This window comes from Rhyacophila brunnea, unplaced genomic scaffold, assembly GCF_057557595.1.
Source record: "Rhyacophila brunnea isolate RB1 unplaced genomic scaffold, BYU_Rbru_1.0 scaffold_2, whole genome shotgun sequence".
Lineage (NCBI taxonomy): Eukaryota > Metazoa > Arthropoda > Insecta > Trichoptera > Rhyacophilidae > Rhyacophila > Rhyacophila brunnea.
The window spans coordinates 5,815,059-5,836,463 of NW_028232859.1; the positions used below are offsets into that span (position 1 = coordinate 5,815,059).

The following is a 21,405-nucleotide window of genomic DNA, read 5'->3' on the forward strand; positions in this document are numbered from 1 at the left end:
GGCTGTCATAATTATTAGTTACCAGGCTTATAAAAATATATACCCAAAATATTTTAGATACCGTTGTTAAAAAAATTTACTGTAGATGAGTCTTTATTATACAATTTTGCAATGTCTTCAGTGACGTACCTAGACAAAATGCCGCCACATTTTTTTATACAGTACTTTTTATCACCCTTGATGCCATCCATCCATCATGACTCCAATATCTAAGAATTATGTTGTATGGATTCAATACTAACAAGATATAGGTACATATATTACTATCTAACTTAAATGCCATCTCTGCTTCAATAGAAAATATTGCGAGTCTACGGTTTCAGATAGGTACATTTAAAAATACACCTGAAAACTTCCATAACTCGCGAGTGACTGTGAAGAACGTGACGTCCAATGACAACGGAAGTAAACTAGACATCGCGAACCCGACAAAAAAATAAAATCCTGTTGAAAATTGTATAGTATCTACTTATCTAATTAATATAATATAATAGATATATTTTGTTTCCAACCAGTGAGCTGATTTTTTTAATGGAAAGATATTTTCGTTATTACTAAGTTTAGGCAGCTTTCTATATATACCTAATGATTCTCCTCGATTTGCCGCCCTTTGAGTAACTGCCGTCCCCAAGCGACGCTCAATCTGCCTACCCCCACGGGACATCACTGAATGTCTTGGATGGCTAAACTATTTTTTGCTAGCGGCAATATAAATTTTTCTTTCGCACTTTTATCAATAAATACTATTTTTCATATAATAAAAACAATTAGATCATAATTTTATTTTCATCAATTAATAATTATTATTGTGTAACAAATTTTATTTTACGATTTAAGACCATAATCATTTCGATAAGTGCACAGCGATGGGAAAATTTAAAAGATAAACATTTGAACACTAATTACACGAAATAAAATAGGCACTAAGTACCAAAAAACTGAATCTGAGATATAAACGTTTTAATGAATAATTTGTTTATTATGCATAAAAGCACTATTTTATTTGCTTAGGTATCTTAATGTCCTTAGAAGAAGAAAAAATACAATTTATTATTAAACATTGTAAGAAAAACATGTTTGAACGATATTTTGGAAAAGCACTACGTCAAAACACTGATTTTTCTTTAAAAATAATCACGTTGCCTCTTACACCCAAAGCCATCTTTGAATATTCATAAAAGCTCTAATGTATTTTTTTGGCCAATATCCTAAATACATGTATTTAGGACAGTGGCGCACCCAGGATTTAATATTGGGGGGGGGGGCCCAAGGAAGAGAATGTAAATTAGTCCCGTAGGATGTTTTTCTTCTTCACAGCCTAATTTCTCGTTTATCGGCGTTTTGTCTATTGCACTTGTCTATTATCGGTGTACCAACACTATGGTACCCAGATCCTGAAACGGGCCCTCAGGCTAGGATATTTGGCGGGCCCCCTACCTACCGCTAAGATTAAAGGCAGTGTGAAACACTACATTAACGTTTTTAAAATTGTGTTTTAGTTCAAATTAAGGGTACTCATAGAGTGAATTATTGGCGATTTTTAATACATCTACTTTAATGATGGAGCTGGCAAGTATCGACACATAATAACCAAAAAATATATTGCACAATTATAATATAATTGAAAATGTTCATGGCCATGAAGTATAATTGCGCTTTTACTATTAAAGCTAATTTATGATGTGTGTTTATCTCACTTATCTGGTCAACCCGATATGCCGCCCCCCTGAGCCCGGGCCCCCAGGCTAGAGCCCTGTCAGCCCTTCCCAGCCATGACCTACACTACTCCGGAATTCGGGTGGACACCGAGAATTTTTTGACAGTTCCATTAGGGATTGGGTTTCTAAAAAAACCTGACATTAGTGTTTCGAAATTTTTCTGTTAAAAATTAAAATCTAAGAAATTTTTCTAAGAATAGTGCTGGAGATCTACAAATCATTTTTTTGCCGTGTTTTTATTTGTCTAAGCCCAAAGGTATAGTTTATCGGCTTCAATTTCAATGTTTAAAATCATTCTGATAATTTTGGGGGGTGCCAGGGCCCCTTGCCTCCCCCCCCTGGGTGCGTCACTGATTTAGGATATTGGCGAAGGCACATGCTTAGAAAATTTCTGCATACTCACTTTTTTTCTTGATTTCCGGTCATTTAGTGCCCATTTTATTTCATATATTAATTTTTGCAAAACTAGTACCTTTGTAGGGCTTCCAATTAACCGGACAGAAAGACATAATAAAGTTTTGAATGATTTGAAGTGAGTATTATTTTTGACATTTGTTTTTGATAGCATTTGGTGCCTAAAACTTATAAATACAATGGAACTTGGTTATTACGAGGAAGATGGGACCAACTGAATTTTCTCGTTATAAGCAGTACTCGTTATATCAGAGAATAGGTATTTTTAAATGAGTGGTCACATAAAAAAAAAGTCAAAAATAAATCTGAAAACCATTGTAAAAATCCCTGAAACAAGCATGGCTTTCATAACTACAAAGGAAGTTTATTGTAATGAACGGTAGGTACCTACGGACTTCACAAACCTTGGATTTTTCAACCATATGCATGGATACTTTTTCATTATTGTCTGCGAAAACAACAATTAGACACTTTTAACTAGTGTCATAAATGTAATCCGTCCCCGGCGGCATCCTGTCCGATCGGATTTTATTGCTTAGGGTCGAAATGTTTTTAAACGATCGACACATTAACAGTATTTTAGCTTGGTATATCCGATAAGTTGTCTGTTATAACAGTGAATAAATGTATGGAGAAAATTATAAACCAAATGTCAACGAATGTTTCCTCATTACATCTGAGATCTTGCTATGTCCGAGATCGTAACGCGACCGCGAAATTTTTTTTTGAACGTTTACCGGTCAAACAGCACCATACTATGACAACATTGCATCACGTTATGCTTGATAAATGAGATTGGCGAGACAGTCAGCATTTTTATGTGTAAATAGTTATTATCGCCGTAGTTTAAAATAGTAAAATACACACAATTGGTGCTAGTAAATCTATGCACGTGTACAGGCGCTGTGAAAGATAGCGACCATAGATAATAAATACATTAGCTCCCTTGGCTTCCTGAGCGTCAGTGGATTATGCCGCACTCGGTATAAATTTGTGTATATTTAAATTGTGCAAAACTCGTTGATACGGCACTGCCACTCTGCTTAAAAAAACGCGCACAATGGGTTATGTATGAATTTGTGTATATCGTCGGCTTACAATTATAGTCCACATGATACTGAGTAAAACAGATTTTATGATTTAAAAATTCGTAAATTGGGGAGTTTTATTTCAGTGTTAAAATAGATTTTTAATATTTCTTCTTTTGACCATGTCCGATCCTGACAGGATCATATGGGCCTCCACAGAGTGGAGGTTTGTATTGACAGATTTTGTTTTTTACGAGAAATGGATGTCAGCCACTTGCTCAACCTATTAGGCCCATACCCTGACATACACAAATTGAAAAACAATATGTGTACTTGCCAGACCCAGGATTCGAACCTGGGAACCACGGCTTTATAGTCCAACGCTTAAGCCGCGCGGCCACCGTGGGTGTATTTATTAAGCATTTAATTATTATGTATAATAAAACAATTTATTTGGGTAGGCGTAAGTAACCCATGATTAATTAAAAATAAAAACATTATGAAGGAACTCAAAGAAAATCAACTACGTGCACATAAAGTGTACTTAGTGGATTATCACTCTGTCATAGTATACCAATAAAATATTCCTACCATAGATCCCCAGCCTAATTTTGGTGGAATTTTTAAAAGTATATAAAAATTATTGTTATCATTAATTTTCTGAACATTCTGATTGGCTGTCACCCATTGCAGGTGCTGTGGTACAATCCTGAATGGTTTTTGAAACTGGGAGACTATTGTATCAGCTATGAAATTCCTCCGGAATGACCAGCGGCAGTATGCATTGAATCTACCTCCATGTACCAATGACCACTCTCTAAAAATTTATATTATTTTTATATTTATATTTGAGGCGATTTAATTCCAAAAAGCGATAAGTCCACATTTGGTAAAAATCGAGAAAAAAATACGCTCGTATTCTCTGTATAATTTTACACAATATGTATTGATCTATAAATTCCAAAACGCGACATAACCCTACGAAAAAAAATATTTTAAGTCTCGATTTATTACAAAAAGCGCCAAGTCCGTGTTTCATATTATTTAAAGCTTGGTTGATTTCGCGCGTCTATAAGTCAACCAATAAGGGAACGTTCAATATTGAAAAGGGCGTCTCCCATGCTGTCGCATCTGGTAAACTCATGACAGTGCCACGGAAATATGTGCCTTAAGCGGAGTAAATAAAAAGTGAGATACAAATAGCGCTACGTCAAATTTTATTTTGCCTATATTTATTACATTTAAGAGTTTATCACCTGAAACAAATTGCCATTTGGTTCTAATTTCGACATAGAATACAACGGAAAAAATAATCTCACGTTAAAACAAATAATTGAAGCTTGAAACATAAAAACGTTGTTTCCCGAAAATATTGAATTGTGGACTTGTTGCTTTTTGTAATTAGACGCCTCATTTATGCTATCACTTGAATGCGACTCGTTTGAACCACATAGGTACTGAGAAGGGCTGCAACATGCTGGCTGTGATTTAGCCTTCCGCATGTGTCTGAAAATAGTACACTTCAGTCACATTCTGCGGCAAATTCACCAAATATATGGCACTCTCTGCGGTAAATAGATAGATAGCGGCATATACTAACATTATTTATTCAGTTATTTATTTGTCAGTTGAAATAATATTGATGAACGCAATTTTGGTTTGTAAGATTTGTGATCTAAATTCAGTGTATTATTGTGTTTTCTGAATGTGTATTATCTGATATTGTACTTAAGTCATTCGTCAGTGTTTTAAAAATATTAAAATGTCTAGTTTTACGGGTAAAATTGTTAATTGTTGTGGAACAGATACACGACAACGGCTTTTTTTGAAGATGACATATTTTGAGCGAATGTTATGTGTATGAATGTTTAGGAAAATATCTATATAATTTAAACTCATCGCTAATTTTATATCATCAGTAAGCTATTTTCCGTATGTAAACCAGACAAGTTGTACTTTTTCACTGATCTCCACAGCCTACCTCTTTCCAAGTCACCCTTCGCCACTGCTCCACCTAGGAGCAAACATGGTAATTTACTGCCTTCTTTTAGTATTATGGGGGTGATATATTAAATATGAAAATAAATCAATTTACAATGTTTATTCTGATAAACAAGAAAACATTACATTTTCATTACAAATTATCCACATTTGAAATAATATATTAAATAAATAACACAATATTCATAATAATATGTATATACAAAAAAATAAAGGGATAATAATAATAATATGTACAGGAAGCTTTCCAATCATGATAAAAAAAATAATAATGAAAATAAAATACCTCTGTTTCGAGCGATTTATATATTATAAACCAAAAATATTAATCCTACAAATATTTGGTTATTTTTTGTTTCTCAACCTCATCTAAATAATATCATTTCACTTTATCCCAGATCAGTGTTTCTCAACTGTTTAAAATTTTCATAAAAATAAATTTATGTTTTATAAAATGCATGTTATAAAATTGTGTTTAGAAATCTTCTTGGTAATTACTGTTTCAATTTAGATTTAAAACTTAACCCATTAGAGACAATAATTGGTACCAATGATAGGTTGCAGGATTGACTGTTACTTTATGACGCCACTTGTATAGGTATAGTCGGATATAATATATATATATATTATATTTTTAAATATTTGGCTAGTAAAATTGATTTTTATTGAAATCGATCACCAGTTCTGTAGGTACGAGCTGTTTGAGAAGGTAAAAAAACGTAAAATAGTCCTTCATGGTCTAAATGTTTTAAAAAGTATTATATATAAAGTATATAGGTTTTAATTTATTTTTTTTACCTTTGTCATTTCGTAAAAAAAACCCACAGTTTTTACACATTTTTTTGATCCCTCTGATATTAAATATAAATAATAAACAAGTTATATCAATTTTAATAAATAATCAGTGTGCCTTTGTAAGTCATCCTGCAAAATCAAATGTCTCAATGGGTTAACTATAGAGGTGAGATGGAAATACTGTCACCAGTTTGTATACTCGAGTCTCGGATGAAACTACCCAAACTCAGTATGTGTGGCCCAATAAACTTGTGATGATATCATTGCGAGTCGCTCGCCAGTTGGTAGACTTTCAAAACTATTGGCATTAAATGCGCGCGAGCGAGATAGCACTTGAATACAAGTATATATTAATTAAATTAGTCTATGGCCTATGCATTCGAATGACATAATCTTATGTATGAACAATATGTCATAAATTTTGTGTTGCAGCACATTGTGGTGAGATGGCGCATGTTTATAATAAAAAAAAACCATTGTAATTCATTTTATGTTAACAAGAATATTATAACAGAAAATAACTCATAAATTTAAAATGTGTTTAAAATTTTATAATAATAAATGGGACGTTTCGAAAAGCCGAGCTCGGTGTATTTTTAGCGATTCTATTGAAGCTGATATTTCAAATACTAATATGGAGTTGGTTTTAATTCCAGTTGAGTATGAGATTTATGTCGCATACGCACGCCTCTATATAGTATTCCAAATACTAGTAAGTATTTTGGAACAAGTTTCGATACTAAGTTTTTTTTTATACTGGTAGTAAGTATACTTAGTCTTCAAACTCGACCAGTTTTCCCACCTCTAGTTAACTATATCATGAAGATCATGAGTCATTTTTAAATACTTATATGCATTTCCTCCGTGCATATGCGAATCATTTAATATTAAAGCAGTTACGAAAGGTTGAGAATCTATCATATAGGACCAGATAAACAAATTGTCACTTAGTATATACATATATATCATCACTGCTCAACAGATCAAACATGTATAAAAACAATTTCTTACAATACAAACCATACAAACCGGAGAGTGGTGAGGTTTATTAATTATTATTTTGAAAAACCAATAATTTATAATCGAGTAATGAAAGTAAAGGAAGAATAAGACGTGCCCCAAATTATACATTAATAAAATTGTCAATCGAAAGGTATACATATGATAAACAAATTCCTGTACAAAATACTAGTAAAAATACTGATAAAACTTGTAACTTCTCGCCAATATATATTTTTTTAAATCAGTACGTCTTTCATAAACTTCCTTTTCAATCTAAATAGAGCAGTCAGTACATACTTTGATACAATCATCATAATAATTTGGTTTGTTTTACTATTTTAAGGCTGGTAAGTTGTGGATTTAATACCTATCTAATTAATTCATGAAACTATTTACAATCTTAGAAGACAAATGTTAGATTTTTCATACACACCATTTCATTAACCATCTCATGTTCACAAAAGAAATATGACATAGAAATAAAAATTTTAAATTTTTTATCATCATCATCATCAGCCGGGGTTGTACCTAGCATTTCCTTTATACATCTATACATTATAATATTATGTATTATACCAGACAAGAACAATTTTAAAGGCAATTGACAGTATCATTATCTTTACGTAATACATCCTCAATTTAAGAGGATGCATTAAAAATAACTATACAGGTAAGAGTACTTGAAGTTAATTCTGTCTTCGTATTATAAAACACAATGTAAAACTTCAAAAAATTCTTAACATTCTAGCGCTACGCTAAGATAAAGTTTTTAAAAGTAATTCAGCACCAAACGTTAAAGCAAACATGAAAAGTTAAGTTGGGTGCATATTTTTGTTTCTATGAGAGTTCTATTTTCCTGATAGAAAAGGAATATTAAGACAAATCTAGGATGCTAGTTTAAAAAGATGGGTAAATGGTAAAAAGTGAGTAAAGATGTGTAATCGATTCTACAGCACATTTATGATAAGCAATAATAATTTCATGAGTTTCAGAATTACAGATTCAAAACAAGATCATAACATTTCCTCTGTCATTCATTCAGTTGAACAACTAAAAACTTACTTTGGTATCATAATATATTGTTTCTTTTCCAATACATACAGTACACTCTCAGTAATCCGCCGCTCGATTATCCGACAACTACTATAATCCGCCGTTATTTTTACTAGTTGAAAGCACAAAATCAAGCTCTATAATTCGCCGGTATTCGATTGTCAAACTCAGTAATCCGCCGCGTACAAGTATAAACACAACGCAGATGAGACGGGTTTATTTTGGAAACTTCTTCATAAAACTTACGTTCATCGCGAAGAAAGTAATGTACCAGGGAGAGAAGTGCCCAAGGACCGCATCACAATTATACCATGCTCCAATGCAACCGGGACACACAAACTGCAGCTTTTGGTCATAGGGAAAGCCAGGAATCCTACGCCATTCAAGAATATTTGTCTCACTGAACAACTGGTTGAGTCAAGTGATTTACTGTTTAATAATTAGTTTATAAATATGTATAATTTAGTAACTACTTGAATTTGATTATAAATAAAACTGTAATTTGCTAGTACAAATTTCTCAAAAAAAAAAACTATTTTTACGAATTATCTGTTTTAATTTTTACCGTATTTTGTATGTGTGCACTATGATCTGCCTCTTTCACTAATTGGACACTTCTCTGGTTTTTGGGTTGGCGGATTACTGAGAGAGTAGTGTACAACAATTTTGTTAAGTGAAATTGCTTTATTTCATTATAAATGTACAATTCAAACTACGAACTATGTAGAATCCTTGATATTTATATTGAGAAGCTGAAGCTGACATTGTATATTCCATATCCTCGGATTTTACGGAACTATTTACGGATGCAACCGACAATGGAAATTTACAATTCAGAAAAAAGGAATGATGTGTTGTTCGAAGACTAGGGACTGTTTCATATGGAAACTGATTGTATTTTACAAAGTAATCTGTTAGAGAAAATCATACATTTAGATTTGTTACTTCCTATTAAACTAAATTTTGCTTTATTTTACGTTCTACAATCACTGAGTCCAGTTCTGCTCTTAAGTTCATAAGGCTTTCTTTCTTCTAGGGCAACGGTGGCGATCCCGTGACAGGTATGAGGATTTCAACAACAGATTTACTCTTTATATATAGAATATTTTTTCCTCATTATATTCACATAATTCTTTTCTCTTCACTTATGTAAGTAAGAGTTACATATTATTTTTATGATATAGATTAAAATGTTAAATAAACTTAAATTCGTAATCATTTCTTATTTTAATTACTCAAATTAAATATTTGACCCACCTACGGGAAAAGGTTCACCATCGTTGTCCTAGGGATTTAGTTTACTAGTTAATACATATTATTAACTGATAAGAATAAGTGACTTTCTAAATGTTTACTGCCAAAATATTTAAAATAATATGTTATAATAATGTGTTGTAAGAATAATTAATGCCTGCTATTTATTATTTTGAGTAATGATCATTTCGAGAGTTTGATAAATTTCTTGTCATTCCCAAAATGAAATATGCTATCCAGATATGTCAGTAGAGAAATTGGTTTTACATTTCACTACTGATATTTTTTAGGTTTTTTGTTGCTTTATAAGGTATAAATAATAAAAACATATAAAAAAATGTCTGAGCTTTATATACAAATTTAAGCATGCCAAAAAATGTAAGTGTGGTTTCAAAATTTATATCCCTCGGTGCGGTTTGTCAATTTTTTTTTATTAAAAAAAATATTTATTGTCAAGCAGAAATCTTACGAGCTTATAATATTATGATTATTAATAAACAATAGATGATCACAATTATTAGTGTTTTAATTGATCCATTATTGAGAAAAATGATTCATTTCTCAATCTGGTTGCAAAATTTAAACACATAGGCACTAAAATAATAAAATTTGTATTATTCAAAAATTTCAATACACATTTCAACGATCGCTTGTTGAGTTTACATTAGCTTTGCTAATTGCATACATCAGTAATATAAAAAGACAACAATGCACTGTAAGGGTTAAAATGACATATCTTTGGTCTATATTTCGACAGACAGTCTGTCTGAGATAGAAACAGACATGTAATAGTAATCGAAATCATAAAATATATAGCTTATAAAAATAATGAAATTGAAAACCATAAAGCAGCGTTTCCCAATTAATTTTAGTCACGGAACCTCTTTTATACTCTGTACAACAGCATGAGCCCCTAAATAAAAATGCGCCTCGCTCCACAGTGAATTTCTTGCTCAAAGTTCAGATTCTTCAAAAAAATTAAATGTACCTATCTTATTTTTCTCCACAGCCGAGTTTAAAAATTGTAACCAATTACAGTGAAATCTTTTTATTTCTTGCATTGTTAATGTTTACATTTCGTTGGAGTGATAAATATACTTCATTTAATTTTCTGAATATATTGGCTCAATATGAAATTTTCGATAACCGCAAACTGTCCATCAGTCAAATTTAGAAAATATGCCACTAATTTTTGCCACAGTGTAAACATTCGAATACGGACTTCATTTCGTGGTGCCACCAAATTTTTGAATGCAAAAGCAGGGCCGAGCGGTGTTTACCCATATCTTCATCAATAATTTTAAATTATTGCGAGGGGTTGACTTTTAATAAAATTAATGATCTAGATCCCTTTGTTGATCCCACTGTTTTAAGTGTGATTGAAATAATTTTAGTTAGTGTTCTTTAATCCGTTCGTCAAAATCATATCTTATGAAAAACAACCGTTTGGGACAAACTGCAATAAGGACATAAATATTTAACAAATTCTGTTCACATCCAACTGAGTTATTAAATTGTTGTTTTTAATTTCACCATAAAAATACATATTATAATGTAAATAATGATCACTTGTAATTACATATTATTTCTTGACCAAATTGTCATACATTTATACCCGACCCCATTTAGCTGACAGGATTGATATACAGTAGAAAAACGACTATCTGAATTCGATGAATTGTTGACATTGTCTAAGAATGGTATAAAAAAATGATTATTCGGGAACAATATTGCCAAGCTAATGTTATTCATGCCAGATGAAGATATTGTAATTTATGAATTAGTCAGGATAACAGAAGTTCGGCTATATATGAGTAGCTTGATATCAAAGTAAACCAAACGCCATTTTTAATGAAATTTTTAATTGATTATTGTAGTGCAAGTGATGCTATTTTCAAAAAATCCACCAAAAGTATCAAAAACAGTGGTGGTCATAGAGATTTTAGAGTTTAAAGTTGGTATGTTATATGAAAAACGGACACTTTTCACACGTGTTTGTAAGTTTCCTGTAAAATTTTGTAAATGACGTTTGGCCTACTTTGATATCAAGCTACTCATATGAACTCAAGCATTGCTTTCAGAATTAATAACCTTTGTGAACAGATTACTGTGGGCTAGACTGCTGGCATGTAAACCACGTTATATATTATGTTTGAAATAATCATAAATATCAATTTTCCCAACTCCAACATTCTTAAGTATTATAAATTTTATAAACACACTGTCCAAGACCACAAATTCACTTAATAATGTTTATAATACACACTCTATTATAATATTTATTATACTTCAGCGGGTGACTTGAAAAATATTAAAACCTTGTTTAATTGTATTATTGTCTCATAACATTCACCACAAATTAGAAAATATAGTTTCTTCACACTGTCAGACACTTTATACGCTATTAATTTATTAATGGTCCAGTTCAGCTTTCAAAATATTATTGAAAAATACACACTTTTTTAGGAATAATACAATTATTTTTTGGCACTACGGAGTGTAATCATAGAAAAATACATGTTTAAGATATTCAGAAATTTAATTAGTTCTAATTATCGACAATCTAGTAAAACTTTTTCAGATTGTCAGAATTTATTAAGATAATAAAAAAAACTTTATGATGGTAGTCCACACATAATGTTAAGAAAAACTCCAAATTTTAAATAAATATCATGTTACATTCTGTCAAGACTTACACCCCATATGTAATGTGCCAAAAAAAATTGTCACATTTTTTTAAAAATATTAATAAATGTCCCAAATTATTCTTCCCTAAGAATGTCCTTTTTACTTTATTTATGCCTATAATAGGTAAAATAATGACAATAGCAAAAAAACTCTCTCATTGTCTAGTATTGTGTACCATAAAAGTATTTTGAAATATTTGAATTCATTTTATGTATGAAAGGTGATAATCGTATTGTTGATAGATATAGTTTATAATATGCGCATTATATGTACACCCATGGTTAAGTAGAGCCTTGGTTCACGGGTTAAAATTCCGCATTGGGAAAAATTTATGAAACTTGGCGTTTCAAAAACGGTTACCTCCATATTCTGCTATTTTGAGATAATCACAAAAAAACCGTCAAGGACATTTAGGACTGCATATTGGATATTTTCTTTTTGCTAACATATTAGTAAACAATTAGAGAAATCAAAATAACATCATTGATGTTCGGAAGACAAAAAAAATGGCGACCGATGAACATAACTGATATTGCAATCAGGTTCCCGTTTAATTCCATTTTACTAACAAACAGAGCTGTCTTTAATATTTTATGAATATAGATCCAATGAAAAGTACTCTTATAGAATCAGAATCAGAAAATATATAAAAAATAAATTAAAATGGAGATACCTAACCGACTTTAGTTAATTTATTAATCTCTATTACTTTTTGATAGAAAAATACATACACTGGAGTACGAATAGTTATAATATGTAATGTATGATGTAATAACACGATGGTAGATTTTTAATTTCAAAATATATTTGAGTTCTATGAGCGGCAGAAGTAGGCATAAAATTTTTTTGAAACATAAATGAGAAACACCGGACTGTAAAATGAGTAAGGTCTAATGTGACAAGTCAGTATGGCTTATTACACTGACCCGGTTAAACACATTGAAACTCCATATTGATTTCACAATATATCATGTGCTTCTCAACACTGTACCATTTTTTTTCTTGATTTAAATTTGTTTCTAATGTCACTATTTCACCCACTGTTTGTTTGGTTATCACAATATCAAGTAAGTAATAATTTATTCTTCCTCTATGGCGTGGTTATGTTCCTCGGGTATCGAGGAGAAGTGTCCCTATTCAGCGAGGGCAAGTCCCGGCTACCTGTCATCCATGACGACCTGCTTGAAGGCTCGGTTGCCTTGCGACATTTGCGATTTGATCTGCTGACTGCCCAAGGCTGCCGTGCCGTCTTTCGCAATGAACAGTTGGAGGCCGGAGGCTAGAAGAACAGTTACCGTATTATGCAACCATTCATGACAACATCAATTTATTCCATAATGATATAAGTTTTTGTGATCAAGTTAAATAAGATAATGCTATTGAAATATTGTTTTTCAAATAATGGGAAACATGATTAATTACCAACACAGTTTATTTTTTACTATGTCTTGAATTAAAGTCAAAATGATTGTTAATTAAACACAACCAAAGATAACAATAATTACTATCAAGGTTTGTTTATAGTTATTTTAAAATGATAGCTTGTCAGTACTCACTTTCTGCACTATCTTCAACTTGCTGAAGATTGGTGGCTTTAAGGAGTTCAGCTATGAGCGAATCAGGATTAACACGGGTATTCTCCACTCTGCCAGACACCGTGTGACCACTCTGAAAGATGAAGAATACAATCATAATATGATTACCTACTATCACCACCTGAAATATTAATTATACTTGCTTCTAGAACAACTCAAGTTATGACAAATTTCACGTAGAATCTCGAGACATTGATTGACTTTGCCAAAAATATATCATATTGCTTGAACGAAGCTTGTGTCAAACCATCCTTATCTATGCTACAATAATGTTTCTTGTCATTATATTTTGCCACCTATCCTTACTCGAGAAGTTTCATTTTTTCTTTTGATGGACACAGTTTTTGTCCCTCTACTAAGCCAAAACATAACAGTAACAATCTAAATAACGTCATGCAAAGAATTTGGACTCCGGATAGGAGTTTTATATGCATTCCATATCAGAGATTTTAAAAGTCGTTCGATTTTCTCCTATTCGTGTTGTTTTTATTTCATTTTTCATTATATTTAATTGTGTTTCCACCCATTCTTATTAGATACTAGCCTGTTAGATAAAAGTAATCCTATAAGGGGGGACACTACATAATAGTGGCGAAAGGTGGAGGTAAGCTGTTAAGATCCACCATAAATAGTGCACATTAAAATCTGAATTTTCAAAACTAACCAACACCATTTGTAAATTGTAGTCATTTTTAACAAAGTTTAATGTGCACTATTTATGGCAGAACTTAACAGCCTACCTCCACCCTTCGCTACTGCTACATAAGCATGTATGATATTTTGGGCTCCTTTTGTAAAAGATAGTCATGTCAAAAGAATGAAATGAATTTTATGTTAAGTACCTGGCTTTCAGATTCTGCCGACGCGGCTGATAAAGTCATCGGTCCTAATGTTCCCGTTCCTCCTTTTTGGTGTTTCCGCCTCTCTAAGGCGGCCTTTGCTCGGTCGAGAGAACCCGTCTCCGACATTACCAGACAGCCTCCTGAAGGGTTTCTGTAATGTTAAAATAAAAACATCACATTGCAATGTATATACGAAAAACTATGCATCGTTAAATAGAATTTATAATATTGAAGTGTTGTTTAGAATATTTAAATTCACATAAATAACATTTGATTGCTCATACTGACTTTAAATATTACATAATAATAGACATAATTTAGTTTGCATACTTGAACTTTAGGAATAACTAAATTTATTCAACAACTCAGAATAAAACTATCGAATAGATATTAGAATCTTGTTTTAATAAGATTTTGTGAAGCTATTCCTTAAAACACAAATTTTAAATAAGAAAACATGTACATAGGTACTGTACACTCTACAATATTTTGTTCATTAGTGTTTGGCTGCCATAATTATTAAATTATGATATAAAAAAATGGCAAATGAAAGACGTTATAAATAATAATTTACTGAGACATCAGGGTAGGTGCTGACAAAATAAAAGTGCAGAAGAAAGATGGAAGAATTTTAAAGTAAGTAAGTATATACAAATAAAATAAAGCTTAGCAAACATGTAAAAGAATTAATAAATAATACAAACTAAATGGGATTCACTTACAGAAGATGGCAATACTACACAACTGTCTTTAATACACATATTTATTTAAAAATAGTGAATTTGTCATGATTTTTCAGAAAACATATCTAAAGACCTTCCTAAAATCATGAATTCCACAGTATTTTGTTGAGATAAACATAGTCGATGGTGTCTGTTTACCTACATTCAAAATGACATTAGTAATTTCTGTAAAATTATTTAATGAAGGTGGAGAAATAGTGTAGAGCTTAAAAAACTAAAGTCTGTTAGTGGTTACATAGTATTTTGCATTGTAAGCAATTGACAGTGATTAAAAATTGTTATCTTCGTATTTAGAAATGTAGTAGTGCAGGAAATATTGACAGTTGTGACAAAGACAAAATTAAGTCTATCTTAATAATAATAAAATTGTGCCCCTCTCCGGAAAATCAGTGTTCTCACAATGATGCCAGTTTTCGGTAGATCATTTCAAGTGATGTGCCATACATCTGTTTACATATTAGTCAAAAAATATTATGCAATCTCGACAGTAGATGGCATTAGAGGTTTTAGAGTGGATGCACAGCGTGTTTTATATGAGTTTTGAACCGACATGTTGTGTTTAAATCGCTGTTATCCCAAACTGAAGATTAAAATAACACTACTTTTCCAGAGAGGGGATAAAACCTTCTTATGTACATTGATCAATCAAATAAAGTATAGATTTGTGTATAAAAAAATCTTTGTTTTATGTAGTTATAATAAATAGACAATATGACTAAAGATTACGCTTCAAATATGACAAAACAAACTTAAGGGAGACATCTATTGCAAATAATAATGAGATGCAAATAAAACAGCGACAATATACACGAACGGCAAGACAACAATGATTATGCACTTTATTTACCTGTGGACGAATAGACTACTGAGATTTAAATAAGATGAACAAACAAAATTGTGAGTATAACTTTATATACTTAATTTAATATATATTTATATAGACGTCCAAGTTTATAATAATAACAAATAGTCTTTCCATTAAGGGCCCAGATGGTGTATAGAATTGAAAAATTAAGAGTTTTGGGTATCTTTGGGAGTCGTGTCTGAGTGATCTGTCGAGTTTGCGGGAATGATATTTTTTCCCATAGGAGGTATTACTGTAAATGTCGTCATTTGAAATTGAGAATTAAGCCATATTTTGATACATCGGATGTCCAATGTCAAGTGTTTTTATTATAAAATAAGATTATTCATCAGCGATCTGTGTAATTGGAAACATTAATTTTAAGATAGATTTGTAAAATCATGTTCCATTGTCAAACCCGATTTTATAATTTAAATTGATAGGTATTTTAATTTTACCATTTTTTGAATGGGACAGAATGGACAATGAGATAATAATACTATATATCATAAAATACATATATCATGGCAAATATATTTTAGGTACTATATGTATTTTTTTTAATAAGAGACAAGGTATAATGCACATCTTGAAAAAAGAATAATTTTAAAAGGTGCTATAACCATGAACACCTCATGTAACAAAATATGGCTTTATTCGTAATTTTAAACGATGGCATTTACAATAATACCCCTTTATAATATTAATATATTTTATATGATGATGAAATGTTCATTTATACGATGACAAAAGATACGGCATACATAGCAAAGACGCATATATCTTTCCTACAAAGTTCACAGATTTTTCATACTTGGCCTCGAAAGATACCCAAAATTCTTCACTTTTGACCTTTACACAGGTTCAACAGCAAATGAAATTATGTAATTCATTTTTGTAATTATTCATTTAGAAAGCCTGAAGGATTTTAAGTAACCAAAATTGGCATAATACATATAGATTTATATACTATTTTGAAAAAAAGTTAAACTGTATTATTCACTGTCAGTTAAAATATCAAGTGAATTATCTCCATAAAGGGTAATTTAATAATTGTATATAAGGGAGGAGTAGTTCCTGTCCACAGATATAAACAACATAAAAGGCCTAATAATAAGCTCTAAACATAGATAGAAACATGTTTATTTGCTGTTTATATTGGCAGAACTGACAGGGCAGTGGTGCTAGGTCTTCGGTGTTTGAGGGTTGGTGGCAGACTGTCGCTGTCGGGTTGCGGCACGCCCACACCGCATTGTCGGCACCAATTCTCCCTAAATTGTAACATTGTAACATGATATTCACAACATGCTATGAGATAATCTGGCAATATCAATATAAATTATGATGATTTGAGTTGTTTGTTTTGAAAACATTTTGGACATCATACTCTGTCTGTATTCAAAAATATTAGAACTTATCCAAATATTTATGACAAGTTACTTTTTCAGATAAATTGAGTTTTTTTTTTGTGAGTTCTCATTGCGCCTAATCGTGTTGACAAACTGCAAATAAATCATAATATTATGCTGTAGTTTAATGGTTTACAAACTTTTTCATCTCACAACCCCCTTTATGTATAAATATTTATATATATCTGCAGACTTCATTGAATATTTTTCTCATGAGCTGACAGTCAAAGAATTTTCAATAAGAAAACAAGGATAAGTGAGGTTTTATTTAAGCTTTCCTGAATGATGTCAATCGGTGATTGGCCGTTCAGAAGTGAAGTCATATCTGATATTGACTCCATGCATAATGCCTGCAATAAGGGAAGAGCAGTTAAAATTTTGTATGCCCCTAGAAAAGTCACCGAAGAATACTAATACTATCACTATGATTGTGCAACAGCACATTGAATTTGTGCAGATTGTTTGGAATTATATTCTTTTTTCGAAAATCCTGCAGCACCCTTGAAGTTTGGTGGCAGTTGGAATACTACTGCTGTAGGTACTTGCGGTAAAAGTGTACTCTAAGCTGTACTGGAGATTTTAAAATTGAATTATGAAAAATAACATGGAAACATTATGGTTTTTTCACAATTAACAAAATTCGCTTATCATAGTATATCATATTCCTGTCAAAGATCTTCAATTGGATATAAATTATGTATAATATGTATCAATCACTCAAATTGATGTCCACCTATCACAATATTTTATAATAATATAACTAAAATGTCAACTACATACAATTTAACAACTGCATACTCGGTATACAATTAGTATACTCGGATAATTTGTACCTATATATCCTACGGGTGCATAAGAGCAGGTGAGTATATACAGGTCAATATTGTACCCATGAAGTGTTTTCCACCAGAAAAAATGGCTAGCTTATCTCTAGTGGAAATAGTTTTTTAACAATAACGAAGACTCCGTAGCAACGATTACACACAAAGCTGAGATTCCATTTGCGTATTTTAAGCGCATGTAACACACAAACGAAAATAAGACTTTAATGGTTGATCTTAATTTGCTTTATATTTTACTAAGGATTTGTTTTCGATTCGTTGTCCCGATTGCACGATGCAATAAAATAATTTTTTTGATGTACTACACAAGATTAGAATATTTTTGATGTACCAACTACGAAAGTGTGAGCGAAACAGGTAGAACTTGGGTTGTTTTCGAATTTCTATATACATCACCAATTAAATTATGATATAAGGTTAGTTAGTTTGTGGACAGACGAAATTTAAATAATTACAGAATATAGGTGTATAACAAAATAATTTGTATTTTATTAAATGCATTACATCCCCATTCTCCCATTATAAATCGATATTATAAAAATATACTATAGTGTCACCAGATGAAATTTCTTTCTCCACAACGATCTATGTATATTATATTAAAATGTACGGTCATGGTCCTGTTGATGTAAGAAATTTGTGATGTTGTAAATGAGATGTCTATTTCCAAAAACCCATGTATGATCAAACTCTAACAAATGTAGGTATAGATTCTATAGAATATACAATTTCATACAATATAAATAATAACTTTCAAAAACCAAAATAAACATAAAAAAATTAATGACTTTAAAGATATAAATGTATCTTTTTAATATCAAATATAAATGCTGAAATATCCATTGGCTAATAAAAAAGGCCTATTCTTAAATTTTAAAATACACAGTCGCAAATGAAACTAACATAATTTTTTTTAAATGGTGTTAACTACCAATTCTTGACGGTTGATGGAAAGACATTGTATAAATAGAATAAAGCTCAACATATAATACTTATCCCACATAATTTAATAATAATCGGGACCAGTTTTCTCCGCTTCAATGGGACATTGTCGACTGATGACGAAGCAGACGAAACTGGTCCTGATTATTATCAAATTAAGTGGCGTAAGTACTACATATTGTGTATTCTATTGTGTTAAAAACGACCACATGTGCTTGAAATATGAAAATGTAGTTATCACAAATATTCAATTGTGGATACATCAGTATTTGGAAACAGATGCCTCACATATAATATTATACATATTTACGACTAAAATTGTACTGTGGATTGTGTAAATGAATGCATCGATTGAAACAATGATAAGCTCTATCTGCGTAGTGCTTAAATTCTAAATTATAGCAGATGCAGGATTCGCACTTTCAACCCGTGGCTTTAGAGGTGGACAGCTCTACCATTACTCTATTGTGGGTATCGATAGAATAAATGTTTATAACTGTAAAAGATCAGTCGAAACAGAATATAAAACGGTCAATTATAAACAAGCAAATTGCACTGGCTGCTGATTGTGATTCCTTAAGATCTCATCTCATTACAGTAAGCTTTGTTGAATGTACACAGTGTTGATTTTTAATATCCACAGCAAATTTACTTATTATTACTATATTAAAACTTACTTATCTATCATTATATATTTTGGTGAATTCTGTAGTCTGAACAAAGAAACATTACCCTATGATTGTTCACATCACAAGCAAACAAATAGAGATCAACAATGACATAATAATAAACAGTTTTGTATCTATAAGACCTAAATTCTGTTTGGATATAGATATATTATATATATACCTTTAAAAGGTTTTATGAATCACAATTTCATTAATGAAACCCTAATTAATGGATGATATATTATTTTGGAATAAACACTTTAAATGTTATTTCTTAATGTTGGTTAAATCAAAAAATATATAATACCATTAAAATACACAGTGGGCAATATACCCAATTGTTTGTTAGTCATGCATGTATGTTATCAAGCAAGATTGAAAAATAAAGTCCAGCAACAAGGCTAATTTAATTTATTAATTGTGATTCTTTTTCTACTTCAGCTGGCCCTGTCTATTGATTTAAATTATATATAACTCGAATTATAACTTGTGGGCACTGTGGAGTTGTAGTGGCATAGTGCCCACCTCCAAGGGTTAGAAAATTTGACATGTTTTTTAAACGAGTGCTGAGAGCAAGGCAACACAATGGGTTGCATGTATGGCTAATAACCACTCATTGTGAAAAAAGTATGTTAACGGTCATCTTGTGGAAGCCTGTATACTACCCTTAGGAAAGAAAATATCGTCACCGTTCAGGCAAAAGTCACCAGCCCTGAAAATGGCAGTTTTGAGTTGAGTATGTCACCCGAAGCGTAAAATTATGTTCTTTAAGATGCAAAATTCACCACGGTACATTAGTTAGTAAAATTTTGCTTAAATCCGAATTATTTGTTTTTCACTAAATGACTTTCGATAAAATCTTAACAAGCAAAAGTCATTATAGGTGAATAGACATTATTGACTATATAAAAAAAATAAATCCTTCGTTATAAATATACAAGCAAAAGTCACTATACTATGGATGGTGAGTTTTACTGATCCTTCTTTTGGCTAACATTGTTCAGATTATTAACAAGCAAAAGTCACCAAACCATAATTGAGCTACCTTGCCTCCTTCAAAACCTTCCAGATGTTTTAATTAGCATCAAAAAGTAAAATTACCTTAAAGAAATTATTAAGAAGACATGAGAAAATAATTTAATGTAGATAAAACCTTAAAAACATTAAAATCTGATTTTTCCTGCATTTTCAAACTTTCAAATTGCAATATCTCAAAACTATGTTTTTAGGGTTGGTGACTTTTGCCTGAACGGTGACGATATGTAATTAACCTACTGTGAAATTATTACATAATTATACTCCCAATGATGCCGTTAAAAAAATCTTTTGTAACTTTGAGACAAAACAAACAATCTTGTTCTGAAAATACAATCAGAGGAATATTTCTCTCTCAATTGAAGCATTATTATGTAACAAAAGCATATTAACAACATGATGCAGATTGCCAGTCAAAATGCCTCAATAATTAGCCAACCCGGTTAGTACATATACATTATATAGTTAGTAACATTAATATTGCATGACCAATAAAAAAGCCATCTCCGAAACATATCCAAAAAATATAAAA

The 21,405-nt window shown here is 31.2% G+C and overlaps 1 protein-coding gene across 10 annotated transcripts in view; it reads right to left on the reverse strand.

The window, feature by feature from the left end:
* Window positions 1-12,393: 12,393 nt before the first annotated feature.
* The window catches only part of LOC147071750 (uncharacterized), a 131,733-nt gene continuing 122,721 nt past the window's right edge, over window positions 12,394-21,405 (reverse strand). For all 10 annotated transcript variants that reach the window (XM_085947084.1, XM_085947080.1, XM_085947076.1 and 7 more), the window contains 3 exons: window positions 14,391-14,541; window positions 13,510-13,621; window positions 12,394-13,232 (listed from right to left, as the gene is read on the reverse strand). In XM_085947084.1, the coding sequence (XP_085803210.1) occupies window positions 13,111-13,232; window positions 13,510-13,621; window positions 14,391-14,541 (385 nt within the window). In that variant the 3' untranslated portion in view covers window positions 12,394-13,110. The remainder of the gene's footprint in view (window positions 13,233-13,509; window positions 13,622-14,390; window positions 14,542-21,405) is intronic.